This window comes from Penicillium hordei (assembly GCF_028827395.1).
Source record: "Penicillium hordei strain IBT 12815 chromosome Unknown utg000004l_segment0_segment0, whole genome shotgun sequence".
Taxonomy (NCBI): Eukaryota; Fungi; Ascomycota; class Eurotiomycetes; order Eurotiales; family Aspergillaceae; genus Penicillium; species Penicillium hordei.
The window spans coordinates 2,692,581-2,720,108 of NW_026623145.1; the positions used below are offsets into that span (position 1 = coordinate 2,692,581).

General features: G+C 47.2%; 10 protein-coding genes across 10 annotated transcripts; 3 read left to right on the forward strand and 7 right to left on the reverse strand.

The window, feature by feature from the left end:
• Positions 1 to 356: 356 nt before the first annotated feature.
• N7537_008231 (transcription factor domain-containing protein) lies at positions 357 to 2,790 on the reverse strand (the record flags this gene model as incomplete). The annotated part of the gene is made up of 4 exons (XM_056899286.1): positions 357 to 1,784; positions 1,841 to 2,402; positions 2,458 to 2,550; positions 2,666 to 2,790. 4 exons carry the CDS (start codon positions 2,788 to 2,790, stop codon positions 357 to 359), a joined length of 2,208 nt encoding a protein of 735 aa, XP_056751362.1.
• A 570-nt stretch (positions 2,791 to 3,360) lies between these two features.
• Positions 3,361 to 5,072, reverse strand: N7537_008232 (putative MFS transporter; the record flags this gene model as incomplete). The annotated part of the gene is made up of 6 exons (XM_056899287.1): positions 3,361 to 3,470; positions 3,523 to 3,654; positions 3,712 to 4,108; positions 4,171 to 4,397; positions 4,463 to 4,523; positions 4,575 to 5,072. The coding sequence occupies 6 exons, from the start codon at positions 5,070 to 5,072 to the stop codon at positions 3,361 to 3,363; spliced, it is 1,425 nt and encodes a 474-aa protein (XP_056751363.1).
• A 792-nt stretch (positions 5,073 to 5,864) lies between these two features.
• Positions 5,865 to 7,620, forward strand: N7537_008233 (uncharacterized protein; the record flags this gene model as incomplete). The annotated part of the gene is given in 4 exon segments (XM_056899288.1): positions 5,865 to 5,987; positions 6,049 to 6,195; positions 6,279 to 6,821; positions 6,832 to 7,620. 4 exon segments carry the CDS (start codon positions 5,865 to 5,867, stop codon positions 7,618 to 7,620), a joined length of 1,602 nt encoding a protein of 533 aa, XP_056751364.1.
• Positions 7,621 to 8,067: 447 nt separating this feature from the next.
• Positions 8,068 to 10,324, forward strand: N7537_008234 (uncharacterized protein; the record flags this gene model as incomplete). The annotated part of the gene is made up of 4 exons (XM_056899289.1): positions 8,068 to 8,203; positions 8,286 to 8,602; positions 8,656 to 8,699; positions 8,752 to 10,324. The coding sequence occupies 4 exons, from the start codon at positions 8,068 to 8,070 to the stop codon at positions 10,322 to 10,324; spliced, it is 2,070 nt and encodes a 689-aa protein (XP_056751365.1).
• A 2,171-nt stretch (positions 10,325 to 12,495) lies between these two features.
• On the reverse strand, positions 12,496 to 13,623 carry N7537_008235 (uncharacterized protein; the record flags this gene model as incomplete). The annotated part of the gene is made up of 1 exon (XM_056899290.1): positions 12,496 to 13,623. The coding sequence occupies one exon, from the start codon at positions 13,621 to 13,623 to the stop codon at positions 12,496 to 12,498; it is 1,128 nt and encodes a 375-aa protein (XP_056751366.1).
• A 2,278-nt stretch (positions 13,624 to 15,901) lies between these two features.
• Positions 15,902 to 16,308, reverse strand: N7537_008236 (uncharacterized protein; the record flags this gene model as incomplete). Its single annotated transcript, XM_056899291.1, has 3 exons — positions 15,902 to 15,947; positions 16,015 to 16,192; positions 16,254 to 16,308. 3 exons carry the CDS (start codon positions 16,306 to 16,308, stop codon positions 15,902 to 15,904), a joined length of 279 nt encoding a protein of 92 aa, XP_056751367.1.
• A 429-nt stretch (positions 16,309 to 16,737) lies between these two features.
• N7537_008237 (uncharacterized protein) lies at positions 16,738 to 16,968 on the reverse strand (the record flags this gene model as incomplete). The annotated part of the gene is made up of 1 exon (XM_056899292.1): positions 16,738 to 16,968. The coding sequence occupies one exon, from the start codon at positions 16,966 to 16,968 to the stop codon at positions 16,738 to 16,740; it is 231 nt and encodes a 76-aa protein (XP_056751368.1).
• Positions 16,969 to 19,374: 2,406 nt separating this feature from the next.
• N7537_008238 (MFS transporter) lies at positions 19,375 to 21,196 on the reverse strand (the record flags this gene model as incomplete). The annotated part of the gene is given in 2 exon segments (XM_056899293.1): positions 19,375 to 20,946; positions 20,966 to 21,196. The coding sequence occupies 2 exon segments, from the start codon at positions 21,194 to 21,196 to the stop codon at positions 19,375 to 19,377; spliced, it is 1,803 nt and encodes a 600-aa protein (XP_056751369.1).
• A 1,204-nt stretch (positions 21,197 to 22,400) lies between these two features.
• N7537_008239 (uncharacterized protein) lies at positions 22,401 to 25,192 on the forward strand (the record flags this gene model as incomplete). The annotated part of the gene is made up of 3 exons (XM_056899294.1): positions 22,401 to 23,814; positions 23,873 to 25,037; positions 25,099 to 25,192. 3 exons carry the CDS (start codon positions 22,401 to 22,403, stop codon positions 25,190 to 25,192), a joined length of 2,673 nt encoding a protein of 890 aa, XP_056751370.1.
• Positions 25,193 to 25,975: 783 nt separating this feature from the next.
• Positions 25,976 to 27,371, reverse strand: N7537_008240 (Zn(II)2Cys6 transcription factor domain-containing protein; the record flags this gene model as incomplete). The annotated part of the gene is made up of 2 exons (XM_056899295.1): positions 25,976 to 26,527; positions 26,577 to 27,371. The coding sequence occupies 2 exons, from the start codon at positions 27,369 to 27,371 to the stop codon at positions 25,976 to 25,978; spliced, it is 1,347 nt and encodes a 448-aa protein (XP_056751371.1).
• Between the last annotated feature and the right edge of the window lie 157 nt (positions 27,372 to 27,528).

A 27,528-nucleotide genomic window follows, 5' to 3' on the forward strand; every position in this document is an offset into this window, starting at 1 on the left:
TACCCTGACTTGATCGGTGGGAGAAGTGGTCTTGAGCGATGCATTTGCATTTGCCTGCTGCTTTTAATGACATATACGATGCAACATATTTTGTCCATCACGCGTCCCTTGTTATGCGGAAATGCTTGTTCATCTGACGTCTCAATTATGATTTCGTTTTATCTTCATCAATCGCTAAGTTGGCTGTGTCTTATTATAACAGTCTTCTGTCTTGTCATCGTATTGTGCCTTGCATTTGCTCACAAGAATACCATCTTTAAGCATTAGACTGTGGAGTCGCTCAGCTCAGAGCAGACCAACCAGGTCTAGAACGTGCATATCATTATCGATATCTCATTTGCCGTGGCTAATACCGGTCAAAACTCATGGCATGTATATAGATTTTCTGCCTCGTTAAAGAACGTATCAACAGGGTGCAACAGCCCAAGGTCGATATCTGACTGTGCCAGGAAATCTTGCATGGTCGGCTCTAGAAACGCCATTTCAGTCGTGTATCCGCTGACAGTATCCCTCAAGGGATAGGTATATGCATCGATGCCATGGCTGTGGACAGGCTGGGTGGTGGAAGAATCAAGGATATCATGTGATGTGGGTATTAACGATGGTGGAGGTATAGATGCGGATACCGATGTCGATGTGGGTTGGTTCAGCGGCAAGGCGTTCAAAAAAGGAGTAGTGGCCGTTGCCAAATCAGACGAAGGGCCGGACAAAGCTAGTACGCCAACGCCAGAGTGAGCATTACCACTAGCATTAGCGTTGGTATTAGGAGCCACTGCACCACCCGTAGCTAAATCAGCACTCCCCTCACCCCGCCTCCCTCCCCGATACGCAGCCAAACAAACCTTCACCTGCTCGAGATTATGGTAGAATTCCGCCGCAGCCAGATTCCCATTCTCGGTCATGGAGCGTAGTAGGTCTAGCGCGGAGTCGAATCCGGTCATATCAGTTGGACTGCCGATCGGGACAAAGCTGGACATTGCCAAGATCAACGCGGAGGAAAAGAGGTAGTGGGCGTGGAAATAGCCGAAGGTCGGCATGGACCCGTTGATCCACCGTGTTAGGATCATGGAATGGGAGTGCCGTGCTGCATGGATACATGCTTCGCTTAGAGTCAGAACGGGCTGAGAAACGGATACCTCTTCGCCCTCGCTTTCGGCCCCGGCCCCGGTCCCACCGGTATTGTTGGTGGTATTGGGGCGGCGTTTGCTTTTTTTGCTTAGTGTCATTAGGAGGTGCAGTAGCGTTGGGCGCGTAGTTAGGATCACGCATTGGTTGAAGGACAGATGGAGGGAGACGATGGGTTTCTTGCTCGATTCCAGGTCTTCCATATTCAGCCTGAGGGATTCGGGGAGTGTTTCTACCCAATATTTCAGGGCTTTGAGAATTTTCTGAACGCGCTGTAGGAAGGTTTCTTGGTACTTTCGCCGGCTGTAAAGTTTGGTGATTGTCTCGCCGACTATGCGTGCCAGCTTGATGTTGGCAGTCATGTAGTCTGAGTCGGAGAGTTCTTCTTCGTGGCGCGAGCGCGGGGAGATAGTCGAGGGCATATCGACATGGATATCCTCATCGAGGATTTGCATTGGGAGACCCATTTTGGATCCCCACATGCGGTCGAAGATATAGATTGTCCACCATATTTGGATGCGGTGTTGGCGCTCCACTGGGTCGATGATCTGTGATTCTGGGATATTGTGGTTCAACCCAATGGTCAAACTCATCCGCATGGCGTTCCCTATCAGGACGTACGCAGAATGACGCCGGTTGAGATAGTATGAAAAAAGCGACTTGGAAGATGGTAAGTAACCTGATGTCAAACAGTAGTACATGCCGAGCCACGTACCAACAATAGAAGGGTTTCCAAGTGTGTAATACTGGTTCTTTCCGGCAGGATTTGGACCAACGCCATTGATCGAGCAAAGTACGATGTGCCTGGTACCCTGGAGCCAGAATTGGGCTCAGATCGGATTGAATACGCCTGTCCGAAGGCGAACAGAGCAAAGAATTTACATTTGTTAGCCGCGGAGTCAAAGTCTTGTGTCTGGTAGATCTCTTCCAGTTTATCTAACGTAGACTTGCGTATCATGAGGTGGTACAGGTGCCCAATCTGGTGGATTGCTATCCGGACTAACAATCGAGCATGGTGGAGACTCGGCCACTGTATATCGGATTCGTTCGCTGCGGCGATTGTCTCTTCGCGCTCATACTGTGTTCGGGGAATATGTGGCATTGCACTATTCCCCGACAAGAAACGCCGAAACCGTGTTGCGAACGCTGAACATGCTGCCTCGCCAATGTAGATCGGTGGCGAAGAGGGATCATACCGGTGGAACCAGGCTCGATCTCCAATTAATGGATTTTGAATTCCTGTTCCATCAGGGGCATCTGCTGTCCGGGAAGGGCCACTGTTATACATCTCAGCATGTTGCGGTCATCTTTAGAAAGTCAAGGGGTGCCTACCTCTGGGCTGCATCGTTTGTCTCGGTAACTTGAGCCGAGGTGATCGATCGTTCCTTGAGCCGCTGATTCTCGGCGAGGATCTGATCTAAATAGCTGATTGTAGAAGACTGTTTTAGCTTTGGCCTGACACGTGTAAAAGACAAGCTTTTGAAAGGCTTGGTCTAATAATAGGAAGCGGCTTGACTGCATACTTCTCGCTAACTTTCACCTGGCGATCCCGAGTAGCATAGGTACATTCATCAGCGAGTCCGACAGTGCAACATTTGCTGCACGGCTGATCTCCGGAACATTTGGTTTTATGCGAGTGGCATCTTCGACAGCTGTTGATGTCATATGTCAGTGCTCGGTGACTTCGGCGTGAGGCATGTGCAGGTGGAATACACACGCAACAAATTTCTTTTTTTGGGACCCACGGCCTTCCAGCTCTTGCTCTTCTGTAAGAGCACGTCTTTTTCGCGCCATCTGATAATTCCCCCTCTTCTAGTTATTCTCGGGCTTTTCAAATTGTGCAAAAAAAGAAAATCGCCGGATGCGGTCGGAGATTTGAAGTTCTTTGCCGAGAATTCGGCAATTTTGGGCTTTGGCCGAGGTAGGGCTGACTAATCAATGTTCTGGTGCCCACCCGACAACAACCTTGAAAGCCCAACCTTGAAAGTCTGCCCAGGCGAGCCTAATATGTTGTATACCTACATAAGCGAGAACGAAGAAAGTGTATTTGAATGTCTTGAAACTTCTTTTTCGGGTCTCTATATGGTTAAATCTACGTATTATATTTCAGGAAATCATTGAGCCATGCCTGTCTGTCGCGATCTATATAAACCAACTCTATCATGCAGGCAGTTCATATCGCCTAGTATGCAAAAACATAAATGCAAGTGGGGAAAAGGAATCATTTTGTTATGATCAAGACTTCACATCGAGGCTGAACTTCCTTTCAGACCATCGCTGCATGTCAATGCCCCATTTTGTGATAGCAAGCACAAGGAAGCCACCTATTATAGCAAAGAATACACCTGAATAAATGGTTAGATATGTCGCAGCTATAATCTCATTCAGAGAACTCACAGATTGTAAATGTCCATCCTACTCCGATAGCGCTGATTAACGGCTCAACGACCGCCGTTGCTCCGGCAGCAAAGATATACTGCACTACGTACTTTGCACTGATAACCTCCGAGCGAACATGCGGAATAGCCTCTGCGAGATATATGGTTAGCTCGGAATACTTATATATATATATTAGATAACACTCACCAGCCGTATAAGTATTCAGTCCATTGAAGGAACCCATAAGCCCTACGCCCGCAAAGAAAGCGGCGATAATTGGCACAACCATACCACCCACTTCTTCCTCTAAGGTCCAGCCGTAGATTAATGTTGCAACCGGGAGGACCCCAAAGAGGGTGGCAATACCACTGTTCAGTCGGTCCTGAGGCAGGCGCACCCCGTTTCGTTTGATAATCCATTTTTTCACGGCGTGGTCGGACAGCTTGCCACCGACCACACTACCCACCAGAAAACCCATTCCCGGGGAGAGGTAGAATAGGCCGCTGATGAGGGGAGACGTCAGGTTGAAACGTGGATTGAAAATTGAGCGGGCTGATGTGAGAATTGTGTATTGGAACGTGGCAAGGAGACCACACGTGAGGCACTGTTGCTTGTTAGTCAATCACTGGAAAAGGTATAATCCTAGCACTGGAAGACGATGCTTACTGCAAAAAAGACATTGGGATACACGAAGTGACGGAAGACGAGCATTGGGTTGAACATGCCCATAATAGTGCAAAACTTTAATGGTTTCTCGGATTCCCGTTTCTTTTCCTGGATACTTGGCACAAAGAGAAGAGACAAGATGAGGCCGAGTAAAGTCATCGCGAATTGAAGCCAATAGATAATGCGCCACTGAGCAAATGTGACGATAATGCCGCCGATACAGGGTCCTAATTAACCAATTAGCGACTTAGATCCGACGACACTCATAGAGATAGCGATAGTTTAAACATACCAATTGCAGGCCCACTGACAGATCCAACCATAAAGCAGCCGACAGCTGTTCCACGCACAGTCTACCGACCCCCGTCAGTAACCAGCAGACAATCGAAATAAAATTAACATACCGGTTCAAAGATGTCTGCAAGAATAGTCTGCCCAGCAACCATGAAGAAGGTACCTGTAAAGCCTCCCAAAATGCGCATTGCGATAAACATATGCAAATTGAACGCCGCGGCGGTACCGGCCGAGCATGCACAAAGGACAAGGATAGCTGCATTATAGGCATTGCGACGCCCGAATAGGCTGGTGATAGGACCCCAAATAAAAGACGAAAAGCCCATAGCAATTAGAACACCGGCGTTTGTAACATTGAGAATCTCCGATGTAGTAGAAAACTCGGTAGCAATCTCCGGGGTTGCGGGTAATAGTGAAGTACTAGAGAATGTGACAGCTAGTGTCATCCAGCTAACGACAAAAAGGATGAGGCATTTGCGCCATGTCGGGATGCCATAGGCGTTTGAGGCCTGAGGTTTTAGGGCCAGGTCGTCTTCTGATTCCGAGTCGTGGGGAGAATTGACCTGCGGGGTTGGTTTTTGGGACTCAAGGTCTGGTCTGAATTCCATGATTGGGTGTTGAGGGGGATTAGATGGTTATATAGCGGATGTAAGTGGTTGATTGATGATTTCCTCATATCTAAATTAGTGAAGTGATGTACACAGAAAATAATCTAAAAGGATTCGGTGGACATTTTGTATGAAAAAACCCCTCGGCGACTGTCGCCGAAGCCTGGGTTTTTCACGCGTGGAGCTTTTTCCTCCGATGTGGATCGGATAGGGCAATCGGCATCGGTGGCCGACATCTGCATTTTGCGTATGAAGATGTGAGTCACGTCAAAATGATCAAGGATAACGGGATAACGGGATGACAGGGGCAATGCCAATGGTCGTGACCGTGTGAGGTTGAAGTTCATGTGCCATTTCTGGGTTTGATACCTGAAATATCAGGCGTCAATTTTTCCTCTGTCCACCTCAGCACCGATTCGACAACACATAAATTCAAGATGGTCTATTCGGTACAATTGCTCACAGTTTGCTCTAGGTGCAGAATATGTCGAGGATGTTTACTGTGCTTTGTAGACCTGCTCCATATTACGCACCAAACAGCCCACAACTGGCCCCTGGGCCAAGCTGACGCGTCCCCACGCAAGCTTTTCCCTGCTCGTACAAGGAGACCGGCGGAGAGCTTGGCAAAATTAAAGCTTGCAATCTAGCCCGCCAAGATATCTTGTGTCGCAGGGCTGTAAAAAAAAGGGGAATCAACGCAACAACGCAAGGGATAGCGAAAGACATACCCCAGCCCTTGGCAGAGGCACTTGATCACTAGACACAATCCGACGACATAATTATAAGTCATCTATGGACCACAAAGAAGCAAAAGATGCCGAAGCATCCCCTTCCATTTTATCCCCAGTGGAAAAGAGCCATACAGCTCACCTTGTCTTGGTCCCCCGGCCTAGTACTGACCCCCGGGACCCTCTGGTATGGCAGCAGACCTTCGAAAATCATTGTCATTGAAACCGAACTGATGAAATCCTTCTAGAAGTGGCCTATCACTCGCAAATATGTATTACTGGCCGTGTTATGCCTTGCATCTTTCTCCGGCGCTATCGCGCCTTTATCGGGACAGCTTAATCTGGCTGATCAGGAGAAACTGTACAACAAGACGAAGCTGGAAGAGTCCTATGCGGTAAGTCTACAACTTCACTTTCTTCGAGACTTTGAATTCTGCACGGTTATCAAATCGAGTATCACCCATCTAATGTCCCCTAGAATTCAGCCGCCCTGGCTGGCATGGCCGCGGGCCCATTTTTCTTTGCCCCGATATCTCACATACTCGGTCGCAGCTCCGTAATCTTCTGGTGTGTGCTATTTACGTTAGTATGCCAGATCTGGGGCGCCGTCATGACCGACCCTGGTAACTATATTGCATACGTGATCTCCCGGCTGTTTGCAGGCTTCTTCGGTGCCGTGCCTACAGTGCTTGGCCCTCGCATCGTGACCGATATGTTTTTCTTGCATCAGCGTGGCCGCGCTTTTACTGCTCTGCATATGGCGTTTTTATTCGGAACTATTGCCGGTCCGACATTCTCGGGGTTTGTTTCTGCGCACTCTTTTTTTCCCGTTGAGTTCTGGTGGACGGTCGGTCTACTGGGGTTCACGCTTATCTGTTGTTTCTGTTTCCTCGAGGAAACTGGATTCGATCGTGAATGCTTTGAAAGGAACCCGGATGTTCCAGCTGGAATTCTGGCTAACAGACTCGCTACTTTCTTCTTCGGACAGAGGGTTGTCTTGCCGACTACCTGGAAAGAAACGGTATGTACAGGGAAAGCCCGATGCTCTATGCCATGTCATGAGAACTAAGTTCGATCTAACATCAGTCGAACAGGCCAAAGTCGGAATCACCCCCTTTTTAATTGGAATGTGCCCTGTGACAATCATCATGGGAATATTCACACTAATCTCCTTTGGATTTTACGTGGGCGTCAACGCACTCACGCCGGTATGGCTCCAGAAACCCATCTCCGAAGGTGGCTACGGGTTCTCATTGGAGCAAAATGCGGCATTCACATTCTGCCATTGGATTGGCATCATCGTCGTCCAATTCTACGGTCACTATTTGAACGACCGGCTGCCGCTGGCACTGGCACGACGGTACAACGGCGGTGTCTGGAAGCCCGAGTATCGACTGCATGTCCTATGGCTTCCTAGCCTTGTGATCAACCCTATTGGCCTAGGGATCTTTGGTGCCGCTTTGCAATATCATTTGCACTATATGGTTCTCGCGCTGGCTGTTTTTATTGTGACTGTTGGGTCGCTGGCCAGTGTTCCTGTCACAGTGAATTATGTTGTCGAGTGCTTTACCCGGTATCCAGCTGAGGCAGGTATTGTTATTGGTGCTTATCGCATTGTCTATGGATTAACAATTAGTTTCTATATCAATCCTTGGGTTGAGGCTGTTGATGTTGGCTGGGTTTATGGTATGATGGCCTTCTTTGCGGTGTTCTCCTACATGTTTGTTATGTTGCTCATGTGGAAGGGACATGCTATTCGCAATATTCAATTTTCGAGCCTCGGATCTAGCGAGGAGGGCGAACAGTTGGTAGGTAAATAGCTGAACTCCTAGGTGGGCTGGGGACTCGGAAACGGGCCATTATGCTTCGCTTCGTGGTGCGATTGTTGATTCGCCATGGCACATCTAATCAAAAACCTATACGCAAAATTCAGAGTCTTGCAAATATACTACTCAAATCAAAGCCGCTGGTAGAAAGTATCTCGAATGAATGGCTATAGAGGAGAGAAAGATGTATCTGACTAGAAGATAGGACATAGGGAGCAAACAGGCAGATATTAGACAACAATGCCTCCATCACAGGACATCGAAATGAGAAACTGAGACTGTAAGATCAAATAATTGCAAGTCACCTCTCACCTCTCTTTTTTCTCTTTCTCTCTTTCTCTCTTCCATCTCTTCCATCTCTTCCATCCACCATGTTGTGACAGTGCGACAGCACCTCCTCCTCAACAGAGTACCTTTGTTGTCTGCTTATTCTACCACAATATGGAAGTCATCAAAGAAGTCTTTGCAAAATGCAAGGCGAAAAACCGCGTTGCCTTGATCACCTACGTGACAGCTGGCTACCCCACCGTTAGCGAAACACCGGACATCATGACGTCCATGCAAGCCGGAGGTGCAGGTATGTGTTGTTTACTCCTGTCTCTTTTGTGAGACATGTACTATCCCATATTCAACATCAGCTAATTATAACCCGTGATCAGACATCATCGAACTTGGAATTCCCTTCGCCGATCACCCCATGACTGAAAGCCCAACTATCCAGCAGGCCAATTCCAAGACCCTCGAGAACGGCGTTCAACTCTCACACATCCTGCAGATGGTCAAGTCAGCCCGTAAACAAGGTCTGGCTGTCCCCGTGCTGCTGGTGGGGTACTACAACCCCGTGCGTGAATATCCGTACGGAGAGGATAAGCTACTTCGAGACTGCAAGGCTGCTGGTGTAGACGGGCTCATCATTGTCGATCTTCCTCTCGAGGACGCGGTGCGGTTCCGTGATCTGTGCAAATCCAAAGGGTCCGTATGAACCCATCTTTCAAGCTTACATTTGCATTCGGCTAATCCAGATCCCAGACTATCGTACATACCCCTCGTTGCTCTGTCTACTCAGAATGCTCGTATGGAGATGCTTTGAAATATCGCTGACTCATTCATTTGTATTATATCTAGGATGGGAGTTAGCGGAACTCATGAGAAACCGTACGGATGTGCGGGAGATCTGCTCCATCGTGTGCATGATTTCACTGGGAACTCAGTCTCAGTAGCTGTTGGATCTGGTATCAACACCCGACAGGATTTCATTGATATTGCTCGTGTCGCTGAAGGAGTCGTCATCGGCTGCCCAATAATCTACTTACTGGGAAACCCGGCTCCTGGAACTGGTGCTCGGAAGGTCAAGGAGTATTGTCTTCGAGTTGCTGGACGTACTGAGCATCAAATTGTCATACCAGAAAGAAGAAAGCAAGCTAACCAACCCATCTCTTCTACTACCGTCTACCTTTCCCATGACGGGGCAGGTGATACACCGGAAGACACTGACGTGGCCACCGGTCTCGGAGATTTAGAAACTAGCTTCGAAATCTTCAGCGGTCAATACATCCCGGGATCCCTTAAGGAAGGCCTCGCCGAGCTAGAAAACGGCTTCCAGGCAGCAAACGCAGACCCAGACTTCTGGGCCGAAGTCAACTCCTACGCAGCATACACCAACCGACCCTCCCCCCTCCACCTAGCCCCACGCCTATCAGCGTACGCAGGCGGAGCACGCATCTGGTTGAAACGCGAAGACATGAACCACACAGGCAGTCACAAGATCAACAACGTGCTAGGCCAAATCATCCTCGCGCGACGACTCGGCAAAACCTCCATAATCGCCGAAACAGGCGTTGGCCAACACGGCGTTGCGACAGCAACTCTATGCGCGCAATTCGGCATGAAATGCACCATTTTTATGGGCTCCGAGGACTTCGAACGCGAGGCTTTGACCGTCATGCACATTCGTATCCTCGGTGCAGTGGTTGTCCCGGTTGATGCCGAGCACAGTGGCGGAAAGGGTACTGTCCGCGACGCTATCAATGAGGCTTTCCGCGTCTGGGAGACGGAGCTGCAGACTACGCATTTTATTATCGGCTCGGCGTTCGGCCCGCATCCGTATCCGAATATTGTGCGCACGTTCCAGACTATTATTGGCATGGAGACTCGAGCTCAGTTCGGCGCGATTAATGATGGTAGACTTCCTGATGCGGTTGTTGCTTGTGTTGGTGGTGGGTCGAATGCTGTTGGTCTGTTCTACCCGTTCCTTGATGATTCGTCTGTTGCTCTTGTTGGCGTTCAGGGGCGTGGTGGGTGCATGGCCGGTCCGAGTGATGAGTCTATTGGTATCGTGCACGGGTTGCCAACTGATTTGTCTTGGAACGAGGATGGGGAGAATGGCAAAACACATTTTGTTTCTGCTGGGCTTGATTATCCTGGTATTGGACCTGAGTTGGCGGGCTGGAAGGAATCTGGTCGGGCTACTATTGCTTCGACAACTGATGCGGAGGTCCTGATGGCTTTTTCGCAGCTCAGCCAGCTTGAGGGAGTTATCCCTGCGCTTGAGAGTTCGCATGCTGTTGCTGCTGCTGTGCGTTCTGCGAAGGAGTTGGGGCCTGGGCACGATGTTGTTGTTTGCGTTAGCGGACGTGGAGACAAGGATGCGGAGACTGTGGCTCATATTATGTCTACTCTCAGAGTTGATGATGTCTAAAGATTTCTTTTGACTAGGTGAAACAACAGCATTGTGAATTGAAGTCTAAATTGTGAGGTCATTTGACCTTGCCCGGTTGACGTTAAATCGGCTGTTGAAAATAGCTATCCTGTCCGATAGAAAATGAAAAACTCTTGAGAATCGTGAGAAGACCAGCCGTTGTAATAGTGGATGGAAATACTTCTGGGTTCAGTACAAAGATCATTTCTTCCCAGCCTCTGATCTTATGAAAGCCGATTGACATGTTTAGCGGGAGAATGACACCTTAGCACCTACATAAATACTAATTGGTTAATTATTGAACTGATAATGTAAGGTGGTTCGCTTCCGCGCTGGCTAGGGACCTCTAGCCACCATTTGGGCTCTGAACGCCATGAAAACTCTGGGATGAAACGAAAAATTTACAAATTTCTTCTGTTGATATTTCTCAGGATAAGGAGAGAAACCCTGGAAACTCCCTAGTAATCTAGCTCAATGAGTACAGTGCCTTGGTTCTCTAAACCTCTAACAATGCGGGCTGTAGTGGGATGGTGACCTCTCGTTGTCGTTCTCACATTGTCATTTGGCCATACCAGTGTCGATCAGTTCGGAAACTAGAGTATAGAAAGCCGTCATTTGGTTACCATAAAAGGGAAGTATAAGAAGCGTATACATCCATCGTTTGTAGCTTACAGATCTCTTAAGGCCCAGCGAGAGAGTATAACCCACTCAACCAACACGAATATGGGCATTGTGCATATCAGTCCTTGTCGCATGTTGCTCATTTTGTCGACATCTGCTATGTTGCCAGATGGTTGAAGCTTGGCCTACTCTAGAATGGCCTGGCAAAATTCATATGTTTCGTAAACCGCTTCTGAACACCTTAATGTAAGTGGGTGGAAATTAGAGATAGAAAAGAAGACACCTATTGTACCTTTGGTGCCTTTTTTTGCCATTAGTTAAAACTAGATTTGGATCAGCTGGATAGATTGAGGCTCACATCCAATACCTGTTTCCATATCAGCTGGAATGCCTTGAGTAGAGGCTCTTCGGGCTCTTCCAGACCCCCTTCCATGACAGAGATTTGGCCTTCAATCATTCTTTGGGCCATGACTGGATCATTTTTCAATGTGCCATTATCAAAGGCTATTGACTTGTCAGTCACTCGTCGATTAGATATATTATAGATTATTGGTCTTAACCATCATCAAAAGGAAATGTATGCAGATGCAGAGTCAGCACATGCTGGAGTCAAGTATCCAGGCCGCAAAAAAGGAAGATTGTATGGCACCTTCCATATATAGTAGCTTAATAAAGACCTTAAACATGGATATACTCATACTCTTGCTACGGTATTCGTCGGAGGACATTTCCCACTGCATGCTGTCGCGCCACCCTGCTTAGGCGAGATGAAGTAAAGTTTAGAGGAAGATGCAAAAGAATTCACATTAGGATCATCCCTTGAAAGCAAAGACGAGTGAGTTATGGCAGGGAAATATTGGGGAATTATTTTGTTCAAAGGACACATAGCCAGGCTGCAATTTAAATAATTTCAAGGTTGACCCTAAGTACTCTAAACATTAGCGACAATAATCGCAAAGATGGTTCAACGCTATAATCAACCATTTGAATGACATTACCACAGAAAGGCCTCTAACTCTTTTCATTTACTCTTGCATTCTGGCCAATGATTGGGCTTGATTCAATACAGATCGGCGTTTATCTCGTCTCCGCAAAAATTCAATATATACAAGATCATGTAATATATATGGCTTTACATTCAGGTCTGTTGAAACTCCAACAAATCACCAAAGTCTCCAACAATGAATTCATTTTCGAGCTAGACAAGTCATTCGCTTCGATAGCCTCAGATGTACTTACTAAACACTTCTATGGCATCAAATATGATCCTGGAGACAATCGCGAGATACAGGTGAAATATATTGTAGCTACACTGGTGTGCCGCCTTCCTTTCAAGTCTTTTTTTCAAATCGAATCCATGTTACAAATCTGTTGCTCTACGATTCTCGCATTAACCTGTAAGGTAATTGTTAGCCCCAAAAACATGTGTGACCAAAGACGACTTAGACTTACATGGCGTGTTCCCAGATCTGCGACTCTCCGCACACCTAACAAGCTCATGCAAGTTCTCGTTTCCTGTGCTAGAACTTTTGAAAAAGAAAAAAGAAAAATCAGCGCCAATACACAAAATCTACAATAGTCCCGGATATGAAGCACTTACTCTGGAGTGTCCTCTCAACCCCAGCGATACCACCGGCACCAAGACCCCAGAACGCTGGTCGCCCAATACCTACTGCCCTCGCACCCAGACACAGCGCTTTCACAACATCTGTTCCCCGTCGAATACCCCCATCGACCATGATGTCCACCTTCTCCAGAACCTCTGGGCAGTATTTGCGAATTTCGAGTAAGGTGTGAATAGCTGGCGGCGCAGTATCAAGAACACGTCCCCCGTGGTTCGACAGGATAATGCCTTTTACGTGAGCATATGTCGCAGCGACTTGAGCATCCTCGTAAGCCTGAATGCCTTTTATGATTATCGGTAGCGAGGTGTGTTCCGCGAGCCATTGTAGCGTAGTCTCCCATTCGGCATCAGAAGCCGGTCCGGAGACCGATGCGATGGCCACTTTAACGTCTGTGCCTGGTTGAGATGGCTCTTCTGGTTGAGTTGGAACTTCGGTCTGCGCATCGTCGTATAGTTTGAATCCTCTTGGCCCGAGCTCGTGCTTTCCTTGGACGGGCTCGTCGACGGTGAGGACAATGCACTTAATCGTGGACAGCTTATTGATTCTCGCCAGGACAGCCTCGCTCTCAGTGCGATCCGTCTGGACATAGAGCTGGAACCCAAAAACATGCTCAGGCGCGGCTCCCGCGACAATCTCCTCGGGAGTCATCGACGCATTATTTGAGATGATATGCATGGCACCGAACACTCCACACGCGGCTGAAATGCCAGCTTCGCCTGTTGGGTGCGCTAACCGGGCCATTGCCATAGGCGATACGAAAATAGGTAGACCGACTCTCTGGCCGATGATTGTCGTCGACAGGTCACATTCTTTAACGTTGACGAGGACGCGTGGCCGGAGAAGGATTGAGCGGTAGACCTCTTGGTCCATCCCTTTGGAGATCAGGTCTCCGGCAGCCGCATAGTTGAAGGACCATGCTTTTTTGCTTATTTGTTTTGTGGCGAGGGATTCGAACTGGCTGAGGCTTTGGATTGATTCCATTGAGAGTGCCTCTTCGTTTTGGGACTTGTTGGCCCTGGTAGGGTGTTCATCTGCGTTAGATATTCCGGTCATTGTAAACGATAGTAGAAGTAAGGTATTGTCGCTCGCCACCCTCGAGAATATAAGAGTGTTCGGTTAATGGGAATAAACGAGGGGTCCAGTCGGCTGTAGTCGGCATACTGTAGATTCCCGATTTGGAAACTTGTCCGGCTTTAGATGGTGACCCCAAACCACGCCACGTCGTCACATTGGGAAACTAGGTTTTCGATATATTTCCAGATCTGGCAAAGCTAAATACAAGATACATATAGAGCCATACAAACATGAACAAGCTTAAGTATGCAGCGACTGATACAATGTCAGAAAAGTGCAAGAAATCAAGCCAGGCTTTCAGCGTCGAGGCTGTAGGTCTCCGCTTCGGAAACGGTCCCAGAAGACGCAGTGACTAAGGTTTGGAAGTACCCCCACACCCCCACGTTTTTACATCCCCACGCCCCCACTCGTGTCTGTACTGGTGCGCGAAAAAGCAGGTAAGATACCGAATTATGTAGAAGCAAATAAACCTCCATCTACCAGTGTCGACGATTTGGGGAGCATTGTCAAAAACATTCATGAGTATTTGCTCAATGCACTTTTATTTGACGGATAAACACAAGACTTAAGAGTGAATAACTATCTACAAGGGTCGATAATCTTTTGGGGAATTTCAAAAAGGCAATCCGAAGCACTATGAAGGGTAAAGGACTATGCTCATATGAGCTGATTTTCATATTTGCTTAGAATTCCGCATGCCTTAATATCGGGAGCAGAGCATCTTGGATATTACAGAGAGGGAGGGAGGTGTTCATTCGAGTCGATGTCTCTATACTAGCAAGATGATTGACACGAGGATTTTTGGGACAACGATGGGAACATAGATGCTCTCTTTCTGCTTCCTGAATAATTAACTTTAGTCGCTGATGAGGTTGTAAGTTAGTGATGATGTGGATATCGTTTGTCTCTCGATGATGACCGAGGCAAGACGGTGACGACCGATAACTTTGATCTTCTCTATGATGGAATACAATATCAAGATGAGAGGAGGAAAGGAAGAGAAACAGAGAAACACAAGACAATTTATTTAAAGCTTGGAAGTGCGGAATGGGAGATACATATTGTAGTGGGGAAATAGGCTCCCCACTACGCATTTGCCCTTGCCTCTTCTTTTTCTCTATGTTGTTATGTAAGCATTGAGGTTATGAGGTTACAGGTAGCAGATAGATACAGATAGAGAATACACATTCCGACACCTCTCTGAATCCACTTCCAGGGCAGTGCACCTGGGTTCCTTTGTACGCAAGGCCGGGTATGAAGCTGAGCTACGAGTGCTGAATCGACCCGTATGCCGTAGAGCATAGAGCCTTGAGCGTTCCCCTCTTCAATATGTAACCTTGAGAGTGTATCACAGAAACGGAATGAATCCTCATCTTTGTTCCTTGTCTAAATACGCAGACCAAACTCTCGCTGTATAAATTGCTCAGCTGTCCACCTATAAATAAACATAACTGATTTCAACGCACACACTCGGCAGTTACCTCTTTAAGTGCACCTCTCCCTTCTCATCTCGACGCATACACCTTCTGGTGCCAGCAAATTCCGTCCCTCGCCGGTAGTAAAAGGACATCCGCAACTTCAAGTGGCTTCGGTTCCCCCATGCGGCACAAACGAGCTTTTATACTACCCACACCGACCGAGACCAGCTTTGGTATAGTCCCTCGATCTCTTGCCCCTTCCAGCAACTAAGATTCCACTTCATGGCCCGCGAGGAGAGGAGAACATATGAGGGGGAGGAGAAAACGGGTTCTTCATCCGTCATGTTTTTACTTCCATGCTTATATTATCTGCAACTATCCAATCTCAATTCACAGGTTCATCATGAACCTTGACATGACTCTGTACGTAAGCAATCCTTATGTTTCAGTTCCCGCTCAGTTTCACCTCAGTTCCCTCTCAGTCCAATCTCACTGTCTGCAAGGGTGTATCCAGAGAAGCCAATCGGTGGTTATACGAACTCAAGCACTCTCAGATTGCTACGAAATCATCTTGATTGTTGAGTTTACATGACTATATCGGCGATACATATACGTATGTGGGGGTTTGTATAATGATGGGAGTTTTGGGCCGCTGTTTGTATTTACAAATGGCCGGGCTGACTATTTACAGGTGGAGGCTAGCCTCCCTCCCAGCCTATATTCATGTCATAATTGTAAGTGGAAGCCCGTCCCCCTCCCTCCCCACCCATAATCATATCATAATTAATTATAATTGGGGCCCAGCCCCCTTCTCCAAGACAGAACCCCTCCCGGATCAACTATTTAATGGCAGCGGAGTCCGGCCTGCGACTGGAGTCACGAGAACTATACCACAAAATCAACGGTCAGAATGTTGTTGATACAAATACAATATGGAAACCAAGTGACATACCGCAGGACCTCCACACGGCCCCACCAAAAGCCAAAGGTGAACAGGTCTCTTATAAAAAGGAACAAAAGGACAACGCCGCCGATTTTGAGGGCAGTCTCGGCGCCCTTCTCAACAGCGAGGCGAAGGAGTTTCCCAACGACGGAGTCCTCGTTAGCCCGGGGGCTGAGGGGAACTGGGGCTAAAAGAAAAACGTGTCAGAAAGAAGTCTGGAAAGACACCAAGAAATACACCAGACTTACCAGCCAGGGAACAACAGGCACAAAAGAAAATATAAAAAACGTTTAAAACAGTCATTTTGTCGATAGTACTAATGTTTTCAAATGATGCGAACGTGAAGTTCTTACGTGGACTATGAAACCATTTTGTACATTACGGGGGGGCAATAGCTTACAAGGAAGGTACGAGATTATAATTGTTCGTAGGGAAGGTATTAGCCTACAATGTGATGTAAGAGTTTAATCGGGGAGGTACATTCATCAAGATGCAGCAATAGTATGGAGAGCAAGGTACAGCAATATCCATAGATCGAAGTCAGTCAGCGAGTCTTATCACTCTTCTTTGTAGAAGCCTTGTCTTTTGCAATTTGCCCATAGCTTGGTGGTATATCGATCAGATCAAACGGGCTCTCATAGCTGTCACCGACAAGCCCCCATATTGCAACTCGCATAATCCGGTGCTTAGGAAGACAACTTATTTCCTCGCGAAATTGTTCTTTCAACCCTTTTATCTCCTCTTCGCAAATTTCAAATCCTCGAGCTCTCCGACAACATCCACATTCAAAGGTACAATGTCCAACTCCAAGCCCACGTATAGGATCAATCTTGCGGTCAATACAACAACCACATCCACGAGCACAACATCCTTGTCGGCTAGCACAATCTTCAACAAGTACGCGGTGCATATACCATTTAGGATAAGACCGCCATAGATCGAACGCTCTTCTTTGATACCCATCTTCTAGACAGGAATAATAATGCCACCACTTTTGCTCTAAAAGCCAGTATTTGGCATTTAAAATATCAAGTCTCCCTTTAGGATCTTTATTCAAGGCAAGTCCGTCTTTGATAGATATCTCTTCTTGGACAACTTCCCGGATATCTTCCTCTATAAAGAGAAGCTTATGGGAAATAAAAGGAGGCCCAAGGTGGTCTCTTTTGACTTGGGCAGAGTATTGACACAAGCGGTATCTTTGAAGAATATTTATGTCGCCAGATCGTTCAAGACCGACTTCCCAATAGTTTTTGTCACCCGTTAGTATCCCGAGTGCTTTTCTGTGTGCTTGATCACGGCTCGGTTTCTTTTTACGACGGGGGAAAGAAAGCGGCATCTCGGATGTTTGAACGTGTCAACTGAATTTGAGGATGAAGAATGTTTCTCGAGGGTTTGTGCTTGGTCTAATAAAATCCATCAAAAGTGATGTCAACTTACACCTCCGACACCAGAAAGATCCGGCGATGACCTAACCATTTCGTGTTGGAACCTTGCTTGATTAGATTCGATCCCAAAGTAAATCCACTCTGGCTAGTAGTCACATATAAGAACCCAATTTCTATACATAGACCAAGCCTTCCTATCAATTTGTCTATATGACCACAATATCCTAAATATGCCGAGTTTGTGATTGGGTATATTCATTTGGAAGTAGATCGAAAGGATATTGGTCTCTTTAAAAGTATTGTAATTTTCGTCTTCATCTTAAAGAATGCCCTCCTTCTCATAAACTCCGACCGGCATTGTTTCGTGAGATGGTATAAACTCTTGGCTATATCTATGGTAGATGTGGGCACGTTGCAGACATCGCTAGCCGAAGTTAACTTCGCTATTCCGATCTAGAGTACTATTGTTGAATTACTTGTCTCCAGGATTAAATTTAGGGCTATACAAGTATTGAGTCAGCATATCTGAGGTTATCGAAGCGAATGGCCTGTCCCGGTCAAGAATACATTCATTGTCGGAAGCTTGGGGGATTCGTTCGAGAAGTTTCAAACTAATTTTGGTAAATGACATTGCTTTGGTTGAGTACGACATGGCCTTTAAAAAGAAATTATTGACAAGACTGCGGCAGTACCTATGGAGGTGGTGGTCGAGAGTGGTAACCACCATATGGAATCGCGTGGATTCCCCTTCGTACATGAATTGAAATATACTACTAAGACCCGAACGTAAAACCATATATTTTACATAATCTTGTACAACGTCCATTAACTAACTATTTAGGATTGAAAATGAGAGAAATGCTGTGGTTCAATGAACTATTGGGGAACTTGGATCTCATGTCATAAGGCGTGATACAGAGTGTGTAAGTAGAATCGGCTCCATCATAGATAGCTCAAAATTGTATCACAGAAACGGAATCAATCCGCATGTGTATTCCTCATCCAAATATAGAAAACGCTCTCTCTCCCTCTCCCTCTCTCTCCATAAGAATTGCTCGGTTGCCCATGTGTGAATACAGAGAAAACTCGATGCAAGCCTTACAATGAACCATAAAATAGTATTACCTCCATTTGCTCAATCCCATGCTGTTGCCAGCAGGTTGTGTGGTTCGATGCCTCCTCATTGGGGGTGATCAGTTGGAAACCAATACCGGCGGAAAGCTCTGTATCTTCAATTAGCTTTGCATGTTCAAGATCAAATTTAGACAATCAAATAACGTTACCCGTAGGGTTTTCCTCGCAAGGAATATAGCGATTGGTTTCACAATCTCATCCATGACCAAGAGAGAGAAAGAGAGAAAAAAGAGAGAGCGACGGGGGATCTCGGGGATTAAATAGTAGAGCATCCCACGTAGCAAACAAACTCTTTCCCGATTAGGACTAGTAGGAATATGTATACCAAAGAAACAAAGAAAGGAAGTATGTGATATGTGACAAAGCATATGATCACGTAGATCGTGGCAGAAGTCACCGTATTCGCGACCGACCACTTTTGTTTCATTGTAGGTAGAGCCATGTGGACTCCCTTATTCATATTTTGAAAAGAAGAATTTGAACTATTGTCGCACTAAGAAAGAAGTGCAGATTTTAAATGCATTCCATCAATGATTCATCCAACTGAATAGGATACTATGACAATGCACTATCAAAGAATATCTGCAGTTTCTGTGGCAACTCTTGGATACACTAAAGCTTTGTCTAGTAACAAATAAGTTGCTAGACTGAGACTGACGCTAATCTGGCCTTTCTATATGAGGACGTCCGCCCATCCCTGATCCAGCCAATTTCTTAACCCACACCCAACCCCGGACCCATGCCGCCTGAAAGCCCCAACGCCGCATACAAAGCTAACAGCTCCTTATAATTCGCAATTTATCAGGATAGCCAGACCGATGATATGCATATGAGAACATCCCTGGTCTTCCTATAGCTTCCACCGCTCGTGCTTCCTAATAATTTTGCCAAATTTGTAGATAAATAAAGGAACTGGCACAAGTGCTAAAGCTATCAACCCCAAAACAGTATTTCCCCAGCCAATCCCCAAGGCGTGGTACATTTGGGGCCCAGCTAAGGGAAGAAATGCAGCAACTACACTTCGCATTACTGAGAAAGCAGCGAGTGCACTAGCAGCGCACTGAGGGTACGCATCGACAATAAATGCCTGAGTCGGCAGCCAGATGCACTCAAATCCGATGCCAAATATCACAAGCCCAAGGACTGGTACGATCCAATGGCTGCCTTTCTCGCTACTCCAGCCGAACCAAAAGAAGGCAATCGGTAGCAGATAAGCGAAATAAATGCATACAGGTAGTCGCATCTCAGGTTCGTATACTCCACCATTCGCCTCAGTCATACAGGCTATAGTCTTGTCAGACATGGTCAAAAAGATGACCAGGCCGATGATATATCCAATCAAAAGTGCCAGGTATACGATGCCTGTAATGCCACTAGACCAACCATAGTGATCCTGGAAGACTATGGGGATGGTGTTGAATAGAAGATAGAGACACCCATATGCAAATGCGATATAAAGAGATATGCCAAACACGATAGCAGAACCAAAAAGCAGTCTTAGAGGTCTAGTTAAACCTCCAAGAATTATATCCTCTTTCGACAAGCGAGGAATACTTGGATCGGCGAAACAACTCTGAAGCTCGGGTCGGCCAAGCTGCTGGCGTGTTCTGGCTGTCTTCCGTTCGATCAAGACCCGGTGATTGGTTTCGCAGTTGAAAATAGCCATTAATACCACTATGAGAAAGGCAGGAATCAGAGTGATCCAATTAGCCCACCGCCACCCTATCGACTCAGCAACAAATCCACCAATGACAGGTGCACAAGAAGGCCCTAGGATCGGCCCAAGTGACCAGATGCCCAAAGCTCGGCCACGCTCATTAATAGGGAAAAGATCTGCTATCGTGGCCCCTCCAATGGTTTGAGAGGCAGAACCGCCGACGCCGCACAGAAAGCGAAAGAGAATGAGTGTGTTCAATGAAGGAGCAAGCGCACAACCAATCAGCCACACACAGAAAAAGGTACTGGCAACAGTTATGATGATGTAGCGGCCATATATCTCGGACAAGGGTGATAGAAATAGAGGTCCCACCGCATAACCTAACAAAAAAATGCTCACTGGAAGAGCACTCTTTGTCAGATCGTTGACCCCGAAGTCCTTCTGAATAAAAGATGTGGCGGGGGCTATGATGGATGAGGCAAACGGAGTCATAAACCCAATGGCCGATAGTATGCTTGTGATCAGCCACTTCCTTGCAGACGTGAAGTTCAAGGGGTTCTCCGGGTCACGCTCGCCATCCCAGCCAATAAGACCATTCTCGAGATCCGTGAGATTCTGCATCACCGGAGGTTGCTCCGCCACATTACGACTAGCAGGATTTTCAACGTCGTTGCTTTGATCGCGGCCAATCGATATATCGCAGAGCTCAACTTTTTGAATCTCATTTCCCTTCTCGAGTTGTATCGTCAGCAATATCAGAGAGACCTAGTAGATCTTTTCTCACATTTTGAATTTGGATTTGACAGTTGCAACCGTCTTGTGAGATACACTCGGCATCGTCCTCTGAGTCAGTCGGTCTGTGCAACTGCTGTGTGTCGGGCGATTCTGCCGCCTGGTAGACGACCCCTTCTGTGACAGCATCTAGTCTGGAGTTCGAGCCAGGATAGCATGTATGGTTGCTAGAGGGCATGTCGTCTTGTCGTTCTGTCTCCGTCTGAGCAGAAGCCGGCCTCATTGACTAAGGAGCTTCCGATACCAATCAATGCAAAAGCTGTTGAGTTGGAGAGCTGGAGAGATAACAAGAAGAGGTAGCAAGTAACCTGGGAAAGCCTGCCGTGACATGGTGGGAGCGCACACCTTTGACACGCCTTTTGATACGCCTTTTGATACGCCTTTTGATACGCCTTTTGACAACCCGCCGACCCACATATTGTCAAGGGAAAGGCAGAACGCGGTATCCAGTGTGACCTACAGTACATATTTCTGGAGGTAATTTACCGCTCTGTGCGTTGAGAAACCCAGGGTATGGCACGTATGGACTAGAGGATGCGCTCTCAAACAACCATCCCCCAGGTTGGCATATAATGTCGAAGTACTGTATGTGGAGTAGTAACTTACCGCCAAGAACGGGCTTATCATCAAATGCCAACCTTTTTTTTTTTTGGTAAGCTGTCGAATACTAAGTCCGAATACAAGGTAGCCAGGTAATATACCGGAAACATCATGTGACAGTCGGTACCAGGCATACCATACAAAAGTGCATATTACAGTTAGTCATCATTGTCCGCACAGATTGTTGAAATAGCGCGTTTTGTCATTTTAGTTAGAGTCTTCAACATTGGTCATCTATACCATACATTGTTCGTATACCAGCTTTCTGTCACATAGCTTCTCAACTTCCCACTAACATTTGATCATCGGTCATTTACTAATTGTATCCACAAATTTTACTCATGTAGTGGCCTTTGGCAGTTACAGGACGCGCCAAGAACATGTTTGCAGACAGCACCGTAAAAAGGCGTAGGTCAACCAACCAGTCTTGAACGATTTGAGTTACGTGTACCGGCAAGTTCCAAGGTTGAGTTTTTTAATTAGAAAGTAAACGAATTCACAAAACGTCGATATGACCTACAAATGGGTATCGCTTTGAGCATCCTCGATTATTAGGGAACCGTCTACCTTACCTGCCTTACGATGATGATGAGGGTCTCTTGTTATCCGGGGCGGGGCTATGAATTCCAAAGAAGGCCACAGACGCGATATAGCGAATAGAGGGTGCTGTATCGTTACCGCCCTCTGGCAAATCTATAGAAAAAGTGGGTCAAATCTACGCCCTTCGACGACAGAATTCCTCAATACGTAACGTTCGGTATATCATACAACATAGATTCATCCTGGTCTAATGCCGATTATCGACATCTCCATCACTCATCCGGACCATGGATGAGCACTCATCAGTAGACGAGTTTGAATCTGGTCCTCTAGGCCATGACCCTTTCCCAGCAGGTCCCGAACCAATTAGCTGGGGCGATGTCGCAACTTCTGAGCAAAATGCATTGGGCTCCTTGGTGCAGTACCAGCCGAGGCTCGACAGTGATTTGCTTGCAGAAGAACAGCTGGTCTCACTTTCAGGAGAGACTAACATCTTGAATTTACCTCACGATGCTATCGGAGCCTCAACGACGCTGTGGCCTACCAAAAATACATTGCCCCCCAAGAGTGGCAATCGTTTTAACCCTTCCGCCCTAAAGATGCTAAAGAGATGGTTCGCGAATCATGAAGATCACCCTTACCCAACAAGCGATGATATACAACAGCTTGAGGCTCACACTAGCCTCAGTCAGAAGCAGATACAAAACTGGTTCTCTAATATGCGACGACGCTCCAAGGTTCGACGATCTTTATTATTCTCATCGAATCCTTACAGAACATCCGATCCAATACCGACCCAGGGATCTTCTGTCGACATACCTCCAAGGCCGCCTACGCCTACACCTTTTGGAAACATGAATCCACTTCAACGATGGGAGAGCTCTCCGCCTGAACACGAAGCAGCTGCAGCTTCTGACATATCACGCGCCATCGCCGCTTGCTCTGAAGAGTCCGTCGCTTACAGCTCCCAGAACTCGGCTACATTTTCGGGCAACGCATCCTTGGACGGAAGTGACGGAACTTCATATTCAAGCATAGGCTCTGGCTCTGGCTCATCGGCCTATTCTTTCGGTGAGCGCACTTCACTCAAGTCTCAAGATCCTCTCAAGGACATGTTGCGGCGCAGAAGAAGGCGAACCGGTGCCAGAAGAGATGAAAAGTTTAGAGTCGGGCTTCCACAGCTGTCACGGCCCCTCAAAACGTTCCAGTGCACGTTCTGTACTGAAACTTTCAAGACCAAGTTCGACTGGCATCGACACGAAAAGTCACTACACCTCTCTTTCGAGAAATGGATTTGCTCGAGGGATGGGTCAGTAGTACCCGATACCAACGGAGGGACACTGTGTACTTTTTGTGGAGAAGCCAGTCCGAATGAGCAACACCTCCGAGATCACAATGCGGTTGAATGTTCAGAACGATCTGTTGAAGAACGGACTTTCTATCGAAAAGACCATCTTCGGCAACACTTAAGGCTGGTACATGCGGTAGACTATTCAGAAGAGCTAATGAAAACTTGGAATATCAGCAAGGAAGATATCAAGTCGCGATGCGGATTTTGTGGTATCTCCATGACATCGTGGATATATCGTGCGAACCACTTAGGCCAACACTTCAAGGCAGGGAAAACAATGGCTGATTGGGAGGGCGATTGGGGCTTTGATGATCATGTGTCGGAGATAGTTGAAAATGCCATGCCTCCCTGTGAGTGGTTCCTCGGTTTGGTTTAGCATGAGACCTGATTGTGGCTAATTTGGTATAGACCTTATTCATTTAGAGCAAGTCTCGCCTCTCCCCTTTTCTGCGGTACAAGGACCTACCGAGACCCCGACCAGTTCATATGAGCTTCTTAAGTTAGAGCTTGAGTACTATATGCAACATCAATTTGATAGTGACGGCAGTCTGCCCTCTGACCCAGAACTTCAATATGAGGCTTGTTCCATCATCCATGCAGCGGAAATATCATCGCCTGTTCCTGCCCAGGCAGCACCGTCTTGGCTTCGGGATGTATTCATGTCCTCAGATGAACCTACAAAGCGGACTTGCTTGCGCCCAGTCAATCTTTGCAAGGTGCGAGTAAGCCAGCTAAGCATCAATGGGAAAAACAACATATTTGAGAATTGCAACCTGGAGCTCGAGTTGCGCAATTTTATCATCATGCACCAGACTCTGGGCCTCGCCTTGTCAGACTCAGAAATACAAGAAAAAGCTTGCAATGTCATCAGTCATGCAGACGCCAGATTCTTGGATGGATCCAAACGGTTCATGGATTTCATGGTACGGCTTATTTGGGGCTCTGTGAACTGGATTACCTTTCTGCTTGAAAGAGCAGGGCAGCAGGCTACCGACGGCATGGATAACGCCAATCAGAATTTCATCCCTACCTTTCCTGAACTCGACCCAGGTCCTGTGTATTTGCCAAGCATGGGGTGCTCAGAAGGCACGGAGACAATTGGAAATCCAATGTACCCAGCTTCTACACTCAATGGCACTCGCGACACAATGGGTGAGATTCTTGAATTCCCGACATTGCCGACCGATGCATTCGTAGGGACGGCGTATGGTTCAGGCGGCACTGGAACTGGGTTCACTTCCGATCTCTCCCTCCAAGTTACTAGCCAAACTAGCTTACTGGGCACAGCGGATGTCGCATCTGGCTTCGATGTTGTCCCTAATCCGGCATGTAAAAGTGGTTTAGCGAGACTACTTGGAAACGCTGATTCAGTATATACTACACTGAACATGCAGCAACGTGCAAGGACATCATCAGGGCGAGTACATTTTCATAATGGCGGTAACTCGTATCTGGCTCTTGTGAAAGACCTATCCAGCTTCGCCAAAAGAGCAATGTCGATCCGCAATCCCGACCGCCACATTCCCACTGATGAGGAGATCAAATACCAAGCGCGTTGGATATGGTACGAAGAGTAAGTTTCTTACGCGGCCTCTCAAAACGTCAACTCCTGCTGACAAGGCTCTGATGTTTAGTGACGATCCGTGGAATCAGACGCCAGCAGATAACGAACAATGGTTGCGAGAGTTTAAGCTTAATGAGGGTATACCTAGCGTCAACGAAGAGTAGTTTCTAAGGCTCCATAAGACACACAAAAGGGCCATTGTCGGATGGGACGGGTGGGTGTCGGCGCGGCGCTGCGTGTAGTACCTATCTCAGAGTCAAAGCAGATTTATTTCCCGGAACAATCTTTTTTCTTGAGTGCGACGCTCTTTGGCCGTTTTTCTTTTTTTCTAGTTTGTGCTGCCAGGCAGGGGAAAATATAGTAGTCAGCAAGTCCGGGGGTAAAAAGGAAATCGTGGGAGGTGAGGTGGAACGTGCAGCAGGGTATTTGATTGACACAGTAGTGTTTGTCTTTGTACTCGCTGACTACTCCTTATGCATGTCCACGGGTTTGCCATGCCTCCCCTAGGTGCCTACAACACGGGTAGTGCCTCATGGATCCGGGCTTTACCGAGTCCTTGAGAACAATGAAATCTCTAGCCTGGCTATTGTTTGACATCAGAGACGTGGGCAAGTTGGTTCGCGTATACCGATTATCAAAAGGGAGGCAGCGAAGGTCGCTTGACCTAACCTTGGAAGAAGCCAATGCTGATGTATCTCACTACCGAGCTACGCACCCCACCCAAAACGCGTCAATTAATTTAATCCCTTCTTCTTTAACTACCTACTATGCCGCCAATTCGTACTCAATCTTCTCAAAATTCAATAGAGAGAGGGTAGGATTTTATTAGCTAACCAGGCTATTAAGAAGTAAGAAACTAGCGCTATCCGTAAAGTAGCGCGCCGTTTTAACGTACCCGAATCAACCCTCCGGACCCGTCTTCGTAGGACTACTTTTCGACGGTATGGTCAGCACCCATGGAGATGCGCACAGACTGAAAAAAGCATCATCCCAAACTCATCTGTCGACTGCACCCACCGCTCAATCCGCTTCCTCCTCGCCTCCGACCCCGTCTCCGACGATCTCCATAGCTCCGAAATTTGCAACATCCCATCCTCCCATTTAGACAGGTGCCGATTATATTCCCTCGTCCAAGAAACTCGATCAGAAGCCTCCCACAGCGCCTTACTCTCAGGAACAAGAATATCCCTCAACTCATCCGACAGGAAATTCGGAAGACCCTTGTCGGAGTTGTACACATTCGTGAAGAGGTACATTGTGAACAGCGTGCGCCGTTTGGAAGAGGCGATGATCCAGGATTCCCAAGTTGGCCGCGTTTGAGAAAGCTCGGCTTTGCAGGTAAACCCTGCTTTTGCGGCACGGAAGGCGAGGTCTTGGAGGGTTATCAAACTCATGTCGTCTACTAGGGAGGCATTGTCGACTGGGGAGAAGTAAGCTGTTAATAGGTAAATGAGGTATACCTGGAAGGAACATAATGTGTCGAAGTCACTTGTCGCGTCCTAGTTCATGGTAAGGGGAATATTTTCAATGGAAGGAGACAAACCATACCTCTCGGGATAGTCTATCCATCTCCTGTCTGACGGTTGATAAAACAATTGCCTCGCTTCCCTCAACTCTGTTCATCCACATGCGCACCAGAGAAAAACAGTTCGCTATTGTTCGCGGCATCGGTTTGTTGTTGAGTTGCAATGGGTGAATGAATGGAGGGAGACTTTTCTCATCGAGGAGATGATTGGGGTATGAGCGAAGCACGCAAGCGAGGAACTGCACGGTAAACGGGCTGAACAGTTTGGGGAGCTGCCCCGTTGCAGTAGAAAGGTAAGGCTGCAGCCAGCGATCACGGATATTCTCGGCATCTGCCATTGGCATGAGGTCAACGTGATCAAAATTCAAACCAATGTCCACAGTCTGCGTAGATTCATGCTGAGAATAAATGTGTGGTATATCCGACGCATGGCCAGACACAGGACTCGGGAACGCTGTTGCAGTCGAGGCAATGGAAAAGTTTGCAAGTGACGGCTCAAAGTTGACACTGTTAACTGCTGAGTTTCTTTCACTTGAAGCCCCAGGGCTTGACCGATGTACGTCGCCTGAAACCTCGGGATACCGACACTGCTTGCCGCGAGTCCAGCATCGCGAGCAGGCCGGCCTCTCCAAGCCACATCGGACCTTGGATTCCGTGCAGATCTGGCAGGCCTTTTTGCGCGGTTGACCTTGTTTTCTGATTTTCATGTTTGATCTCGAGTTCATGATGTGAACACGTCGCGTGAGGGCGGTCTCGGGGTCATGAAGATGGACGGTCGGAACCCCGTGCTCGGCATAACGGAACTCCGGGTCTAACATTCGACCCGCATTATATACACGTTGTCACATAATAATGCTCCCATTTCTACACCTAAAATTCAATTTCTTCAACTTCCAAACAGGACCAATTCCCAAATCTACAGTGTAAGCGATCAACATACAAATACATTTCAACCAAAATGCCCAAAATCTTCAC